General features: G+C 42.6%; 1 protein-coding gene and 1 pseudogene across 4 annotated transcripts in view; one reads left to right on the top strand and one right to left on the bottom strand.

The window, feature by feature from the left end:
• The window catches only part of Atp6v1h (ATPase H+ transporting V1 subunit H), a 113,271-nt gene that overhangs the window by 76,224 nt on the left and 18,282 nt on the right, over window positions 1–18,765 (bottom strand). For 3 of the 4 annotated variants that reach the window (XM_004633374.2, XM_023717682.1, XM_023717683.1), the window contains exons 6-7: window positions 17,191–17,295; window positions 14,176–14,229 (exon numbers count right to left, since the gene is read on the bottom strand). In XM_004633374.2, coding sequence (XP_004633431.1) covers window positions 14,176–14,229; window positions 17,191–17,295 — 159 coding nt within the window. The remainder of the gene's footprint in view (window positions 1–14,175; window positions 14,230–17,190; window positions 17,296–18,765) is intronic. The other variant, XM_004633375.2, reaches the window with a different exon arrangement.
• Window positions 6,597–7,413, top strand: LOC101585726 (annotated as a pseudogene).

Below are 18,765 nucleotides of genomic sequence, written 5' to 3'. Positions count from 1 at the left end.
AAAAAAAAAAAAAAAAAATCAGATAGCCCAATAAATAAATGGGCAAATAATCTGAACACTTTAAAAAAAAAAAGAGTGCAAACAGTCAATAAGTAGATAAAAAAACAGTCAATGTCTTCAGCCATTCAGGAGATATAAATCAAAATGACAGATTCTATCTCATCCCTGTCAGAATAGCTATCAATAAGAATACAAAAAAAAATCAATAAATGCTGGCAAGTGTTCAGGGGAAGAGGAACAAACCCTTCTAACCTGCCAATGAGCATGTAAATTAGCACATCTACTGTGGTAATCAGGACAGATGTTCCTCAAAACAAGAGAAACCGAGTCCTGTTACTCCAACTCCAGCACTCCGTGGTAAGACCCCAGAGCAACGACCGCCAGCATAATAGAGGAGGATGTGCCACTCATGGTCACTGGGCCACAGTTCACAAGAGCCCATCAAGAGATGAGGAAAAAGAACGTGGTGAGAGCCACGTTATGTGCACGTATGATGGCCAGAGGAAACCCATGAATCTGCAAAAACTTTAAAAAGTGAAAAAATAAAAGAAATAATCTCCAAAGAGATGTAATCTCTTGAAAACTGTTTCTCTTCATTTTAATGTCATTCAACCATAGTTCATTACTTGTTTTCATCATCAAAACAGAAATTTTTAGCCTTTACAACTACCACAAATACATCAAAAAGAAAAAAACTACTTTTACAAGGATAGGTTATTAATATGTACATATCTGTGATGTATTTTCAAATAAAGATTAAATAAAAATAAAAATAATCTATTCTAACGGTATCGATAACTCATTATTATGTACCCATTTCCTCTACTGAGAAAACTTAAGTCTTAAAAAGTTGATACAATTTTTTGAAATTAAAATAGTGAGTTAAAACAAAAATAGGAAGTTAAAAAGCAATGCAATAAGGCTTTACTGAGGAACCTTCTCTTTGGCCTGAATCATAAAGCAAAGTAGAAAAAACAGAACTAGAAGCCAAACAGCATGTGTAGAGGAAGAAGATTCCTGAAGACACAGTATGTTCCCATCAGAGATTATAAAAACTAAGAAAAGGACCAGCCAGACAGCTCAGCAAACTAAAGCACCTGCCCAGGCAGGCATGGCAACTGGGGTTCGATCCCTGGCATGCCATGCCAGCCCTACTCCCAAGGCACGATGAGATAGCCACTGAGATTGGGCATGGTGGTGCCCACCTATAGTGCTTGGGAGGCTGAAAACAGAAGGATCACCACAAGCCCGATATTTATGTAGTGGGACCCTGTAGATCCTGCACTAAATACAGAAAAATAAAATAAAATCTAGCAACATGTTTTCATTTACTACTCTCATAATTATAAAAGAAAGATTTTGATGTCAGAGAAGAAATGCCAGGTTAAATGGAAAGAAGAGAAAAACTAAACTTAATTAAGTACCTACTATGTGCAAAACTCTTTATATAAGTAAGAATATTTTTGGTTTAACACTTCTAACGACCCTTTTAAGTGGGTATTACGGTTGCTTGTTTTGTAGTTAAGGAAACAGAATTTCAATTTGTGATACAACTTTTCCAAGACCATACAACTCAGTTGTAAAAGAACCATCACCTAATAAAGTTTTTTTCCTTTATGCTCTAAAAAGATAAAAAATTGTCATCACTGAGCAATTCCAATTCGCTTTCTGAACTGTGCTGTACATATCATCTCATTTTACTAGGATGTAAGAGTTGCTTAAGGTAAAACTGTTCACACATCTTACACATAGAAAAAATGATGTAAAAAAAAAAAAAAAAGACAGTAAGTGATCTTTCCACAAAACCTTTCTACACTTATGTTTTCAGAACTAAGACTTATTTTTTCTGTTTCAAGGTTGTATACAGTTAGATTTTTGGACTTATGTATAAGCATAAAAAGTACATAATTCTTTATGCCTATTTTTAAAAATATATTCTAATTTTTAAATTTGTTTTCATAATATTCTGTAGGGACTTAAAGTTCAACATATCAATACTTGATGAAAAATAGCTGTTCCATGTTATGCCTAAGATGTTTGATATTCAGACAGATAGTGAGGTTAAGCTTAACAGCCTAAGTTGTATGGTAATAACAATAAGCTCATCTCCCGGATGGTTAACAACCTAAGTTTGCAGACCAAAATTAGAGAAAAAGGAGGGCCGCAAGGAAAGCCAACATTTTGGCCCGAGCCTGCCAAGATCAATTAAGACTCAGGATATATGAGAACTTTCGGTAGTGTCCCAAATTTTCTGATCAAGGAGATTATGGGGCCAAAGAGGAAAGTGATCAATGATGTAGAGTGTGCCTAAGGAAAGTCACATGGAGAGAAAACATTCTCTCAGGCTTTCAGAGAGAGCACACTGGCCAAGCAATGGCCGTGACTCATCCACATGGCTGACACTGACAAAGGTTCTACAATCTGAGGTACAGGATCTCAGGATTAATCCTGAGGGGATTTCACTGACCTTATCAGATCCAAAAGCTACAACTCTTGTTGCATAGGTCCTGCTTTATCTTGGTCTTAACCATCCAGCAGAAACGTATAAAAACGAAATATAAGAAGTAAAGCCATGGTGTTATGTTGAGCTGTGGGGGACTCCGGTCAACAATTTCTGACATTGCCAGTCAAGCGGAAGACCAAATACTATTATGGGCTACTGGACTCTTTTAGAATATTTTGCTGAGTTTACACACCTATAATATTCAAATAACGGAACTTAACAAAAAAAGGGGATACAGATGAATGTCCATTTTGTATCTGTGTACTCAGAGTGGTTAGGATATGGGCCAGGGAGATGGCTCAGAGGAATAAATACTTCCCTGGCAAGTGCAAGGGCCTGAGTTCAATCTCTGGTTCCACCAAAAAAAAAGGGGGGGGTTAGGATAGATATATAGTTACATTCTCTTAATGAATAGAGGGATTTGTTCTAATGGTGTTTATAAATAGGATATTATGTCCGCATCTTGTAGAGCAAATAATCACTAGGAAGAATGTATGCAATGTGTTAATTATTGAAACTGTCCTACCAGTTTGGTTTGAAACTGTCTCACTGCTATTTGTTTCTCAATAAAATTATGAAAAAAAAAGATGTTATTTTTTAATGTTTGAATCAATGGTAAAAAAAAAATAGCATTCAATTACTCTATTTTTAATATGAACTTTGAAAGGTGGCATTACAATATTGCTTATTGTTATATTTTAAAAATAGTGAGTCTAGGGCCAGCCAGATAGCTCAGCAGATTAAAGCACCTGCTTAAGCAGACACAGCAACTGGGGTTCGATTTCTGGGAATGCCATGCCAGTGCCAGTCCCCCCCACACCCTGGGATGCACTGAGACAGCTACTGAGACTGGGCTTGGTGGCACATGCCTATAATCCCAGTGCTTGGGAGGCTGAAAACAGAAGGATCACTACGAATCTGATCTCTGTAGTGAGAACTTGTAGACCCTGTACTTAAAATACAAAAAAAAAAAAAAAAAAGTGAGTCTTAGGTGGGCAACAGAAGACAGCTTTCCTCATCTTTGAGCTAGTGTTCTTTATACTGTGCTATCTTGGCTGAGTGATTAAAAAAAAAAAAAACCTGGGCCGGGGAGATGGCTCAGTAGAATAAGTGCTTCCCTTGCAAGCACAGGGTCCTGAATTTAATCCCCCAGTACCACAAAAAAACAAAACTATTTTTACTCCAACACACTTAAGAGAATATCATTACACAATTTCCCAATGCTGCTGACATGCAAACTCTCACTGTATGACAGCGGACCCACTGCATCACAGGAAAACGACCAATGACAGAATTCACTTTCCTACTGAATGTGATCTCAGATCCTTAGTCTGAAGAATCACAAAGCAATTCAAGAACTGAAGAATCAAAAGCAGTTACAAACATTAAAACAGCAATGCTGCCGCAAATTGTTTTGAAAATGTTTACAATTTTCAACATTCACCTTGATAATGCCACAATCTAAGTGCAAATAAAATTGTAAACAATGAGAAGGGGATCAAGAGGTGGAGGGAAGGGAAGGAAGTGGGTGAGCAAGGGATTCGGATGTGCTATGGGCATAGGCCAACGCTACACAGGAACCCAAGCATCAGGCATGGCAAGTATGCACTGGCAGAAAGAACAGAGACCGTACAGATTTGAACTTTGCAAGTCTGAGCTCTTGAGAAAAGTGGGAAAAATTAATTGAAAAATATATAAATCTGCAAGTATTGCTTTCAATATAATTTCCTTAAAAATGATTCAATTATAAGATTATTGAGACAGCTTATTTCAAGGAATAACTTATTGACATAACTAAAGGAACATGATTTACTTTATAAAGTATTGCTTTACAATTTCCAAAAATTTATCTAATACCTGGTATTATTCTTACTACTTGCCAAATGACATAAAAAAAAACTCTTCTACTCAATACCATTTAATTTTCTTTCGCATTGCTAAAATGTATCTCTAGGTAATCCTTTAAAGATCTATCAGAAAAATGAAAGTCAAGCCGGGCACGGTGGCACACACCTGTAATTCCAGCACTTGGGGTGGGGCACCTGACAGAGGATGATCGTCATGAGTTTGAGGTCAACCTGGGCTCCACAGTGAGTTCAAAATCAGCCTGAACTACATAGCAAGAGTGTCTCAAAAAAAACAAATTTATTTATTAAATTAATTAACTAAATAAAGCACAGCTTGCTGACACTAAGAAGTGAGCCCTGAGCTTCAACACACCCTTCTGCCATGATGTTCTGCTTTGCCGCAGGCTGCAGGGAAAGTAGCCAGCACAATATGTATGGAGTGAAGCAAAGGCTCAAAATAAACCTTTCCTCCTGGCACTGAGCACCCCAAAGAGACACCACAAAGAACGTCCCCCTATATGCAGTGGTTACTTTTCTCATTGCTGAGATAAAATACTCAACACCCAAAGTTAAGAGGAAAGGTTTACTGTGGCTAAAAGCTTGCAGAGGCTTCAGTCTCAAGACAGGGTGGCAAGAAGAGGGGGTGTCACAGGAGAAACAGTTTACGGAGGGCAGATGGAGGCCAGGCAGCAAAGAAGCAACAGCAACAGCCTGACTCTCCCCTTTCTCCCTCCCAGGCTCCCCACCCTTTGCGTGGTGCCACCCACACCAGGGGGGTCCTGCCATTATCCACGCCCAGGCAATCAGTGGACTAATCACTCACCTGGTCCCAGCATCACACACTCTATTTAATGTAATTTTACTTTTTTTTTGTGTGTGGAACCGGGGATTGAACTCAGGTACTTGCGCTTGCCAGGGAAGCACTTATTCTACTGTGCCATCTCCCCAGCCTCGCATCACACACTCTAGACCCAGCCGCATTTGAAATGCCACAAATCACATGAAGAAGCCTTAACACCGTGTGATACCACAATTCAAACATAAGGAGTACAGGGCTGGGGCGATAGCTTGGTGGTCTAAGCGCCTGCCTGGCAAACACAAGGACCTGGGTTCCATGCCTGGTACCTCATGCTGTGCCTGCCAGCCCCATCCCCAGGCACACTGTGCCACCCCTAAAGCCAGGTGTGGTGGTACACACCTGTATTCCCAGCACTGGGGGAGGCTGAAACAGGAAGATCACTGCTAGTTTGAACTGCCTACTGAGGCATTGTACTAAATAAATAGAAAATTAAAAAACTTAATAAAAGAGTACAGAACAAAGAAAAGACTGATACTAAAGCTCCAAGAAGAAAGCACCGTATCACTTATAAAAGCAAACCCATCACAGTAACAGCAGACTTCTCCGCAGAAACTCTAACGGTCAGGAAGACATGATATAATGTATTTGAAAATAACCATGAACGTAGAATATGCCATCCAATAAAGCTATCTATCAGAATTACAGGAGAAATAAAGACCTTCCAAGATAAGCAGAGATTAAAGGAATCCATGACCACTAAGCCAGCATTATATAAGATCGTTAAGAACAGATGAAGAAGAAGACTAGATTAACAAATGACTAATGGGTCAGCCAAATAGCTCAGTGGATTAAAGTGCCTGCAAACAGGCACAGGGGCCTGGGGTTTGATCCTCAGGCCTGCCATGCGGGCCCCGGAGACAGCAATTGAGCCTGGGCATGGTGGCATGCGCCTGTAATCCCAGCTCTTGGGAGGTTGTAAACAGGTGGATCACTATGAGTCTGATCTAGTAGTGAGACTGTGAACACCCTATAGACCCTTCCCTAAAATAAAAAAATAAAAAATGACTATTAGGAAAGAATCAAGCATTACAAAAATAAAAAGGCAGAAATTAGCGATATTTTTCAATAATAGCCCTGAATGTAATTAGCAGCCTTGGAGCATGACTAATTTTGTCATCAAGGAGCATAAGTATGGATCTAATATTCTTTAGAATATTTTTATTGATGAACTGTAAATCTTAATTTTACTATATTAAACCATGAGTACCTAAAAAAAAAAATCACAAAAATGAATTGAGTTTTGAATATTGTTTATTGAAAAGCATCAAAATTTTTAACAGCACCTGCTTTTTGGTACACAAAGTCTAAAAAGAATATCAGAAATAAATTTCTATGTGACCTACAATGAAAATACCAACAACACTCTACAAAAAAAAATCAGGCAGCAGCGGCCTCAACCCCGAGCTCCGAGCTCCAGCTCCGCGGGCAGCGCCCGCCGCGGGCCCCACCCATCCGGGCCCAGGAGGCCGTGGCCATGGCCGGGACGGAGGTGCGGAGCTTGGACAACTTCTTCGCCAAGAGACACAAGAAGAAGAAGAAGAAGGAGCGGAGCAGCCGCGCGGCCAACGCCGCGGGCGGAGCGACAGCAGGGGCACTGGGGAATGCCGCGGGGCCGCGGGCACGGGGAATGCCAGCCCTGGGGCCGCCACGAAGGCCATGACAAAGGATGAAGATGAATGGAAAGAATTTGAACAAAAAGAGGTTGATTACAGCGGACTCAGAGTACAGGCCATGCAGATAAGTGAAAAGGAAGAAGATGATAATGAAAAGAAAGAAGATCCAGGAGATAACTGGGAAGAAGGTGGAGGTGGTGGTGGTACAGAGAAGTCTTCAGGACCCTGGAGTAAAACAGCTCCAGTACAAGCACCTCCCGCACCGGTAATTGTTACAGAAACCCCAGAACCGGCAATGACTAGTGGTGTGTATAGGCCTCCTGGGGCCAGACTAACCACAACAAGGAAAACGCCACAAGGACCACCAGAAATATACAGTGATACACAGTTTCCATCCTTGCAGTCCACTGCCAAGCACGTAGAAAGCCAGAAAGCCGGAAGGATAAAGAAATGGAGAAGAGCTTTGAAGTAGTAAGACACAGAAATAGAGGTAGGGATGAGATTTCAAAAAACCAGGCCCTTAAACTTCAGCTAGACAGCCAGTATGCTGTGCTCGAAAACCAGAAATGCAGCCACACACCTTACCATTAAGGAATGGTCTTGACTAACCCCTCTATGGTAACTAGACCACAGCTAATGCCCACGAATGGTCTCTGCTGGATCTACAGCAGCGGATGCAGACCATGCACATGACCGACCTGTTGCACTACAGGAGTTTAAACTATCACAACTGTTCTTTATGTATATTGGATTTAGGGGAATTTTCATAGTCATATAAATGTGTGAACCAGATGAAACACTTTTTTCATAATGGTTCTGCAAATACAAGAAACCAAAACCTGCAGCCAGTGGTCATTTGGAACGTCTTTTTATGGTCAGCTACTGAGCCTTTGTAAGGGTTGACTACCTCAGACTTGCTGCACTCTTCGTTGACTTCATGTGGATCACAACTTCTGGATAAGAAGGTTACAGCTATGAAAGTGTTGATGTGAACCTTGAAACCAGCTCTACTGGATTTCTACCAGAAATCCTGCAGAAAGTCAGCCATCTGGGTTCTGATCGGCTGTAAAAGATGAAGATTTAAGTGACCTTAATTAACCTGTCCTGTGCCCTACCCTAAAGAGTACTCTGTAGTAAGCTGGGGCTGTATGAGACTTTTGGAACATGGCACTTTAAAAAAAAAAAAAAAAAACTGATGTGCTCTTCAGATTAGCTGAGTAGGGCTGTGATTTATAATTTCAATTTTTAGTTAGTCTGATGCAAGTGCAAATTAAATTTACCAAACTTGGGTCCATCAGGTGGGAAAGAGGGTGGGTTGGGGAATAATCTAGTTTCCTTTACTAGGTGTTTTTTTTTTTTTTTTTCTTTGTTTCTTCTGTGTAGTGCTTTTTCTGTGTTCCACATTAAGGCCTTTTTTTTTTTGCTTTGACTTAGAATAAGTTCTTTGACAGCATATTGCTTAGTTAAGTAAGCTGAAATATGCATTCGAATTGTGATGTCTTGTGAATTTGCCAATCCCTAGAGTGGAACCAAATAGCCTTTGATGTAAAGGGCAGCGGATGCTGGAGGCTCTACTTCAGGTGCTGCTACAGCCTCCTCTAATCAGGTCTAAGTTGTGTAGTAAACTGCTGTGGAAAGAGTATTATTTCTGCTCAGGCTAAGGCAGTGGTGGCTAGCCTATGGCACGTGTGCTGTAGCAGGCTGTTATCACTGAAAGCTCTGAAAGGTTTGCCATCCCCTGGGCTAAGGGATTCACTGACAGATCCTACAGATTCAACGCCACAAAGCTGAGCCTCACCTAGCACCCGTGTCAGTTTCATGGATCTTGCATGATCTTTGATGAGACTCCCTCACATACTTGTGCCCAGATTTTTAAGGTATTGTCCATTCGGTAGATGCAGTGATTGTCCCCAATAGCTCTGTTACCAGCCTTTTGGTGTGTTTTCATAGTGTTCATTTGGAAAGACAGGGCTAAAGGTACAGATGTAGCATTTCTGCTTTTAGTGACTGCAGATTGCATACTATCTAGTACTGTATAGTAGTTTTTACAAGGGATTTAATTAAGGAAGCTCCCCAGGATTACTGAATTTTTTCCACTTAATAAAGACAGTCTTCTTTTTTTTCTTAGTCTAGTATCTGGTTCAGTAGAAGTATTTTATAGTGGTAGTGACCACTTGATGCAGAGTCTGGGTTTCTCTATAATAAATCCCTTTGCCAAATGCAGGAGTTGCAGACTTGCTACTGGCAAGAGTAAAGCGAGTGGGTAAGTAAACCTGTCCTGGTGCTGGGGCATTTTTCAGTAGGATCTGAGTCTTGTGAACATGTTGGTGCAGGAATGAGAGTCCTAGGAGGACTGTATACAGTGTCTGCTGGCCCCTGGTGTGCAGTGATGTCGACATTTGAGGCAGCAGATGTGGTACCTGCCTGCTGGTGAGAGTGAATGGCTGAGCCAGCCCAGGATGTCTGGATGCTTAAGGGAATAGTAAGAGATTATTGTTAAGCTGAAAACTTCATTTGGGAACCAGAAACAAGGAATCTCTTGAATCTTGAGCCACATATTTTTCTTGAAAAGTACGCATTTTCCTTCAAAATTTTTGTCAGGGGTCATGTTTTTGAGAGGTGAAGTGAGATGAATATAAAGTTTTATTTAATGGTGCGCTGTACTGGAAATCTGAAGACCTGCAGCAGATTTATATTCCAGCTCTTGTTACAATTTTTTGAAAGATTGTGAAATTACCAAAATGCACATGAATCAAGTTCTAATATACTGTATGATGGGTGGATGAGGCAGTCCATTGTACCATTTCCCTCCTTGGATTCTCAGGCATGGTTTGGCAGTGCAAGAACTCTGTAACATTAACAAATTCAATAAAAAGTAAATGCTAAAAAAAAAAATTAGTAACTTCAAGCGTACTGTGGCAGGAGCAGACCCCAGCCCCCAGCAACCAGCACCCTGCAGCCAGAGCAACGGCGGACACTGCACCCTAGGGACCAGTCAGCAGCAGGTGCAGGAGGTGAACCTGTGCTGTGCTTCTACACAGATGGGCAGGGCAGAAGTGGGCAGCAGGAGAGCCTGAAGTTTACTTCAGACTGATGGGGAGAACCCAGCACCAGAACAGGCCTGGGTCACTTCACTGCCAAAGCCCGGGAGGAATGAGGGAAGGGTTGTCCAGTCACTGTGGACTCCCAGCAGCTGGGAAGCAGGTGAGGGGGAGTTCTGTTGAGAGTAGGAGCTGGGACTGCTCAGACCCCATGTGAATGGATGCCAAAAGCCCCTCTTCGCCCTAAATGCAGAGGTCCGGAAATGCTCCCCAGCAGCCACGACAGCACAAGCAGCCCAGCAGCCTCACTCTCCAGCAGGATAGCTCATTGCCCTGCCCTGTGACCAGCTCTAAGAGGAGCGAGTATGTAGAACGGAGGAGTGTACATGGGTCAGGGGCAACGCTGCGCTGTCCTACCAGAGGGCATCTCAGCAATGACCTACATGGGGGAAGCGGACATTCAGGATGCATCCACTGAAGAGCAGGCCAGCCTCTACATCTAGAGCACAGGATCAGCCCCTCACCCAGCACAAAGCCCATGCCAATGTGGAGGGGCTGCAAAGAACATTCCTGAGACCTGATCCGGGCACTACCACAGATCCAAGGCCACCCGAGAAATTGTATTCTTTTTCTTTCTTAGATTGGTTTTTCCTTATTTAGGATGACAGTCTTTCTAAAAGAGAAGTTTATGGCCATACATGCCTACAGCAAAAAAAGGAGCAACTGCAGATAAGTAACCTAGCAATGCCTCTCAACGTATCTGAAAACAAGAACAAACTCAACCTAGTAGAAAGGAATAATGAATATAGAGCTGGAATTAATGAAATGGAAACGCACCAATGAAATGAAGAGGCAGTGAGTCAAAGTAAGTGTGGGAGAGAAGAAGACCTAGATGAGCTGACGCCTGGCACCAGCTGCCTGCCCCTCAGCAGGAAGTCCCGATGCTGAAGCCATGGTGCTACCGAGTCCCAGGCTCACACCCTGGCTGAGAATCACTGCTCGTGCTTCCAACAGTCTACAGAACACTCAGTGACGCCATTCACAGGAGCCTCCTGCGATCAAGCAACGCCTTGATGTTTCCCAACCTCCCGACATCCTTCCCAAACTCCTGGAATTACCTTTCCAACCCTAATTTCAAGACCTTGCTGCTATAAAGTGACATAATGATCATGGCTGTACAACTCCATACATACATTAAAAAATGGTGAACTACATGTAAATGGATGAATTTTTATCATATGGACCATATATGTCAATAAAACTAATAAAGCTACCCTTAGTAAAAAAATTTTGATTTACTTCTTCACTCATACTAGCCACATTTCCAAGTACTCCAGAAGTACACAGAGATAAGGGCACCATAATGGACAGTGCAGACACATAGAACCTTCCTGTCATCACAGAAAGTTCTACTGAACTGCACCAAAACACTAAGAGTCAAGAATTGAGAAGCAAGACTCTGGCAACTAAAGTTAGGACCAGTGAAACGATACCCATCTACATTAATTATGCTGGACCACATATACAACAGAAGCAGCCAAAGAATAAGATACAGTGAAAGACAGAAGTTAGGAGTCTCCTGCCCACCCACCTATAAAGTGAAAATGGGCAGAAGAAAAAGTAAAGCAGAAAGAAGCAAAAATTCTAGGATTTTAGGTTATTCAAAGTTTGTGCATTATTTGTCACAGCACTGCCCCAGAAATCCACTGCCTGGACTATGCTGTTTCCTCAAAAGATAAAATTTGTAATTTACATTCAAACTCCAGAAAAGAACTGACCAGGCAACCTAAAATAAGCATGGATAATTTGAGGCTGCCCGTTATTTTCACAACTAAGTAAAGACAGCATAATACATCTAAATGAAACTTTGCCTACACAAAATTAATGTTTGGAACGTCTGATGATGCTGACATTTTAAGACGATGAGTTGCTTCCCAGCTTGCAGCACACAGCTTGTTTGTTTGTTGTATACTGCCATCAAGTGGCAACAACACAGAATGCCATCTACCAAACTGCTTGTCCCTACTCTGAAAAGCCAGGGATTTTTAAAGACAAATACTGATATATTACAACGTCTGAGCGGGCAGTGTGATGTGAGGAATGCCTAAAACTCCACTTCTAGTTTGGATACCGCAACAATAACTCTCTTGTAAGCAATTCATTTTGTTAGAGCATCTGCCACTCAGGAGTCACGTGACTTTGAACCCGTGGGTGCGCTTTTCCACTTAGGCTTGCTACTCATCCACAAAATGTGGCTAAATTATAACTTACACTGAAGAAAAGAGTGTGACTATTCAAGGAGATATAAAATAAGTAAAACAGTCCAGGCACATAGTGTTCAATAAAGATTGATTTCAACTTAAGATTTGCCTATTAAAATGCAACATTATGGGGCTGGTGAGATGGCTCAGTGGTCTAAAGCACCTACTTAGAACAAGCTTAGCAAAGCACAGGGACCGCGGTTCAATCCCCAGCACCACATGCCAGCCAGCCCCGCCCCCTGGTGGGCTGAGCTGACCACACACACACACACACACACACATAAATAAATAAAATTTTTTAAAAATAATAATATAAAAATAAATAAATAAAATACAACATCAAGAGCTGGGGAGATGGCTCAGTGGAATAAGCGCTTCCCTGGCAAGCGCAAGGGCCTGAGTTCAATCCCCGGTTCCGCAAAAAAATACAACATCAAAAGAAGATATGATGTGGTTGTCAATCTGCCATCTGCTTTTCAAGTTGACAGCAATGTGAAAACAAGCCTCTGGAAAAGTCAGAAAATACATCCAGGTAACTGGAAATCAAAAGCCTTCCCCACCTTCCTCACACTAGCCCAGACGCTCGCCCCACTGGGAATGTGCACACACCCCCAAAAGGCCCCGTGACACTGCCAACTCCATCACTTTTGTTTCTCCAGTACATTTGTCAGAAAAAGCGAAGTTAAGGGTACCGTGCCAGTGGTAGTACTTCCTCTCCCTACCATGACCCCCAGGTGCTCATCTGGCCCTACACCTTGTCCTGACTATTCAGAGTCCCTTTCCTGGGGTGGTGCACACCTACAACCCCAGCACTGGGGAGGCTGAAGCAGAGACCCTGCGTACCTCGTATTTCCTTATGTAAGCTCTAATAACTTGCAACTACTTAACAAGCAATCAAATAACTTTATAAGGCAAATGGTTCCAAACTATCTTTTTTAGTCTACCAGAATGCCTCATACAATGTTTCAGAATTTCAATCTGGCAGAAATTCAAGTCAGATAAGTTTTTCCAATGCTATGGCTGAATAATAAAACTTCCTGTCTAGCATTTCCTCTCCCTACCATGACCCCCAGGTGCTCATCTGGCCCTACACCTTGTCCTGACTACTCAGAGTCCCTTTGCTGGCCCAACGCACAGCCTGTCAAAGCCTGCAAGCCCTGCTCCAGAGGGAAGGCCCGGCTCTCGCCTCCGTAACAGACTTTTGCTGTAGTCTTCGGCCACAGCTGCAGAAAGGGTCTACTCAGAGCACGGCAGCTCCAGTAAGGAGGACAGCTGTTCAATGGCCACTACACATTTCACCGACGTCTCAAACAGGCAACTTGCAGACCTCTAAAGACGCTTCCTAACGTCTCGGGAGTATTCCGGCAGATGAAGCTGGATGGACCTCTCTTTTACTCAGACCACCTTGTCCATTTTCCTCGCAGCTAGCCCCAGCTGCACCCACCTCAACTTGTTGCCAGTTCCTAGCTGGCAGAGCAGAAAGGTTAAGCCATCCCCAAAGGGAAAAGAGGGCAGAGCCCAAAGCCTGGGGAACAGGAACAAGTCGCAAGGATCCCCCTCTTCACCCTACAAGGAGGTGGGAAGAGCACAGCTGAGACGGGGTAGGTGGGCGCACCTCTGGTCCCCCTGCAGCCCTCACAGCGCACAGACGTGGCAGGCACCAGGCAGCTGCACACCCGCCAGCGCACACCTCCTGGTCAGAAGCCACAGCTTGTGCGCCCACTGACGAGTGAGGAGGGTAACCTGATTCTCACCTGCTCCAGCGCATTCCCAAATTTCAAATCCTATTTGATTCTCAGGTCTAAATTGAGCGGCCAAAAAAACAAGAACAGGGAAGGACAGCTCTTGTGCCTGCCACAGAACAAGCGATCAGCACAGACCCTAAATATGTATCTAGGCAATGCAGTTAACCTAACTGGGTGGACACTTCGTATCTACAGATTTACATTTTAAGAACTGGTAAACACCTTCAAAATTTTATGTATCTGTGACTCAAAATAATTATTTTCAGGGTGTTAGAAAGCTGGTGAATTAAGGAGGAAGGTACTTACATCACTTGAAGAGACTGTTCCTGTTTCAACAGCAACACCGCTGCCACGAAGTTTCTATTGTGAAATAAATGACTTATTACTTAGTTTTGTTTTAAACTGTATCCTAATTTACAAAGGAAGCCACGCGAATTTTATAATTATTTTCCCTAATCCTACTTTATAAAAAGCATGAGGATGATATCGAACATTCTAAATATTATACTCGTCCAGATAATATCTTAAGGTACCACTAAAAATGGAATAATAAACAATTTGAATGCCAAGCTTCAGGTAAATTCCATAAGTGAAGCTAGCAGAAATCTCCAACTCAGGATTCACTAGTGAATATTTTTTCTAATAAGATGACCGTCTTACACTGAACTAGCTACAGCACATCCTGTGGCACAGCTTTTCAAAACACGGGCCTGGTAACAGGAAGATACTACAGGACTCAAAATGAGGCTTTCCACAGCAATGCTAATAATGCTAGTAACAATCATCATATCAGATGTTATATAGAATGACCAAAGAAAAAAGAAGTTAGAAAGTCAAAGGCTGAAAGTCCAAAAAAGAGAGAGAGAGAGAGAGAGAGAGAGAGAGAGAGAGAGAGAGATCATGAACTTCTGAGAGGAAATGTTTATTTTCCTTTATTCAATTACTATCAAGTGTGTATCTGCCAAAAATTTGTATTATAAAGTCAAAGAACAAAATATTCAAATTTGCAACTTGGACTTTTTGAAAGTTTATTTCTCTCAGAATCAAGAAAATACAGTCATTTTTATGAGAAATAAAACATATATGATAGAGAAAAATGACACTTGTAGCAGTAATATCTGAGAAAGACAGCAAATAATCCTGTTACTTTCTTCAAACACGAAGTCTCTGATCTAATCCTGACAAAAGGCTAGGGAAGTGTCTCCCCATTCCAAGAGACAGTACAGGCAGAGCCATACAGAAGCAGTTCTCAGACTGGGAAGCAAAGCCAGACAAAGCCCGGTGCCCTGGAACGTGACCAGCAGTTGGGCTTGCAAAACAGAAATGCCAAACTCGACTGAAAGCCAAAGAGCAGGACAGGAAGTGTATATAAGAAAGACACACAAAAGGTCTTGAAGGGCACTTATCTAAAACCAAAGCGGTCAATTCTAATGAAAACTGTGAGAGACACTGAAGTATTTCCTCACATTCGTGATGAAAGAAGCAAGCTCCGCCAGTAGCTGGCCACGACTGCAGCCTGTACCTATGTTCAGCCACTCCCCCAGCAACAGCCCACGCTGAGGCACTACTGGACGACTGCGCCAGGAGCACAAGGCTCAGGCGAAACTGCCTCAAAAGCTAACGGCAAACTACAGCAGCGCACTCTTCCCTATCAATTTTCACTGTACAGTACAACCCTACCAGGCGCCAGCACCCATAAAAGCAGGATGAGTCTTATTTAAAAGGAGAGCTAATTTCAAAACCAAAAACAAAGGGAAGGGTGTGTTTCCTATTCAAGCATTCTGAGTCCAATGATACCCATTTAGAAATTTGAATCTCACTGTCACACGTCTACTTTTCTATTTTAAATGTCTGCTTTTAAAATGCCCTCACAAATTCCATAAAATTTTCAAATTGATGACCCTTATAAAAATACTTTATAAAGTAACTAAGCCCACAGGAGTTAAAATTGATACTATAGTCATTAAAAAGTTAATTTTATTCAAGACCCTCCAAATACAAAAAGCAAGTAGCCCAAAATAAGGCAAACAATAGTAAGACAAAAATAATTCTAAGTGAAATATCATGGTATCTCTCTTATGCCTTAAATTAAAATCTATTAAAATAATGGTGCGACCAGAAATCTAAATTATAACTCTCCAAAGCTTTATCCCAAATAGACATTCACTAGCCTAACAATGAGGGCAGGACACCTGTCCACATTACCCTCCTGCCCCCAGGCCTTCTGCCGCCCACCACTCCCCAAACCTCACCTCCCCCAGAGCAGCTCTCTCCCGCTCACCCTCAGCACTTCCCTTCTGAGCACCACACACACCCCCAAGCCTTCTTCACACCACTCATGGTCGTGGGAGGCCTGAAACACTCCAGGAGCCACCACAGATGTCCTGTCTTTTCCCCATTCTCAGGATTCATGGAGATAAACACAGAGAACTCCTCACTCTCCGAGCCATTACATAAACTTTTTCAGCCACAGAGAAGAGCCAGACAGACATCAAAGCAAGCACGGTGACCCACAGCAGGCCGCATGTCTGACGTCCAGCCTCCCTACTCAGTCCTACAGCCACACTGCAGTATCATGAGCATGAGCCACTCAAGAAAGAGAACCACCTCACAGCTGGGCTGGGCAGCTCCAGACTGACCCAGAGACACCTGCAAGCCAGACACAGAGTCCTGGCCAAGCCAAGGACGAGCAGATGGACTAACAAGCTGCACACGTGCTGTTTGCAGTTTGAAGCTCCACAATGGCACTCAGAGCCAGTTTGTTTACTGATACATCCAGTGAGACAGTCTGACCTGTTTATGTAACCAAAAGGGCATGAAAGACCTCACAGGGGACATTCAAAGAGCTGTTCCAAAAGCAACACCTCTTGCTCAGATCCTGGTAGTTCGAAATCCCCAGGCAGAAGCGGAAGCTGCGCCAGGAATTCCCTGGGCTTGGAGCTTCCCCGCGCGCTCTCCTGCAGCATCACCCCTTTCCTGGGGAAGAGCCCCACACGAGCACGCGCCTTGCAGTTGTGTAGGGACGTTCCGTTCTCCAGTCAATCCTGCAGCTGCCTAGACAGAAGGCATTCCCTGCCCACTGGAAATCAAGAGTGAGAAACAACAGCGGCAGAAGAGACAGGAAGGTCTGAAATGAAGGCAGGTCAAGAAAGGAGGAAGGAGGCGGGCTACCACGCCCACGAGGAGTCTGGCTTCTGTAGCAAGTACCAGATGGCAGGATTTTAATAAAATGGTTTTTAAAAGTTACCGCCTTTACTGTAAATAACTTCAGAGAACATGTAAGCTACATTTTTTTTAAAGACACTAAGCGAAATCTGTTACCTGTGAACTCAGCTGAGTTTTTATCCAGTTGAAGTAGTAATTTAAGTCACTGCCTTCCATCAGTTCTCTTCCCCAAGCTGCTAACTTGGCAATTATTCTTGCTGCCTGAAAATCAGTAAGAAATATATTTGAATACCACAGTGAGCCTAAAAATCCCATCACACACCTTTACAGCCAGAGCTTATAATCACTTTGATGCATGATTTTAGTTAACATTCAATTCCCACAAAAATGTCTACAATGCATCTTCTATAATTTATTCTTAAACCGGGCACAGCGGCACATGCCTATAACCCCACACTCAGGAGGGTGAGGCAGGAGGACCGCTGTGAGCCCAAGACCATCCTGGGCTACAAAGTGAGCTCAAGGCCAGCCTGAGGTGCACAGCAAGATTCTGTCTCCAAAAGACAAAAAAAGATACAATTTATTCTTACATACAAACATTCAAAATATGTTTTAAAATATATTTCTATGAAACTGAACTGAATTAGCTGTGTTTTAAGAATTGCAGGACACTCCTCAGATTTCTTTTGCATTTCAAAAGTAAGATTCAGGATTCATTTTAAAACCAGCAAAAAACTTTGAGAAAGTAAACAACCTCCTTAAAGGGACTACTGTGAGGAACTTAGAGACTGACAATATTAGCAGCAGTGCAGCAGAAGCAAAAGGAAAGACAGGAACAAGAGCTCTTGCGTCGTCCTGAGAAGCTCCGTCAGCACATGGCAATCCACAGGGATCTGACCCTCAAAGGTCTACAGACCGGCCGAAAGGAACTTCACTCATCAACAAGTTAACCCAGCCAGGGAGACAGCCCAGCAGAATAAGCACCTACCTGGCAAGCACAAGGCCCCAAGCCTGACCCCTCGCCCAGTACCAAAAGAAAATTAACCTGGATTTAGCTGTACACTTAATAATAACAATGAACTTGCCCTGAGTATATGCTCTTTGTCTTTTTTCTTTTATTTCATGGTGCTGGGGATCAAACCCAGGGCCTTATACATGCATGGAAAGATCTCTACAACGAAGCACATTCTTAGCTTCTGGGCATTCTGTAATATATCTGTCAATTTTACTGTAACACAGAAAGCTATTTAAACCAGGCATCTAGCCTTTTCAATTTTAAAGAATATATTACTGATTTTTAAAAATTTTTTCCTGAAAAATATGTTCTTTTTGTTTTTATAAAAGATTAATATGCTATTCAATATTCAAATTTACTAGTATATAAATATAGATAGATATGGAGAACGGAGAGAAGACAGAGACAGACAGAGAGAGGCAGGGAGAGAGAGAGAGAGAGAGAGAGAGAACACTGAAAGGCGGGCACTGACACGAGAGGTCGCAGAGCTCCTGCCGCCTGGTGCAGCGTGCCCCCACGCGAGAGGGGAAGGCAGCGTGCACACAGGTCTGTCCTCACAGCTCCCCCTCGCCCCTTAGGGATCCCAAAGGCTCTGCAGTGTTAGCACTGCCAGACACAGTTCTTGCAGCTAAGTTTAAAATGAGCGTGCTTAAGATATCAGAAAGCGGGCTGGAGAGATGGCTCAGTGGTCTAAAGCACCTACTTAGAACAAGCTT

This window comes from Octodon degus, unplaced genomic scaffold (genome assembly GCF_000260255.1).
Source record: "Octodon degus isolate 3935 unplaced genomic scaffold, OctDeg1.0 scaffold00054, whole genome shotgun sequence".
Classification (NCBI taxonomy): domain Eukaryota; kingdom Metazoa; phylum Chordata; class Mammalia; order Rodentia; family Octodontidae; genus Octodon; species Octodon degus.
This window is presented reverse-complemented; position numbering and strand designations above follow the sequence as displayed.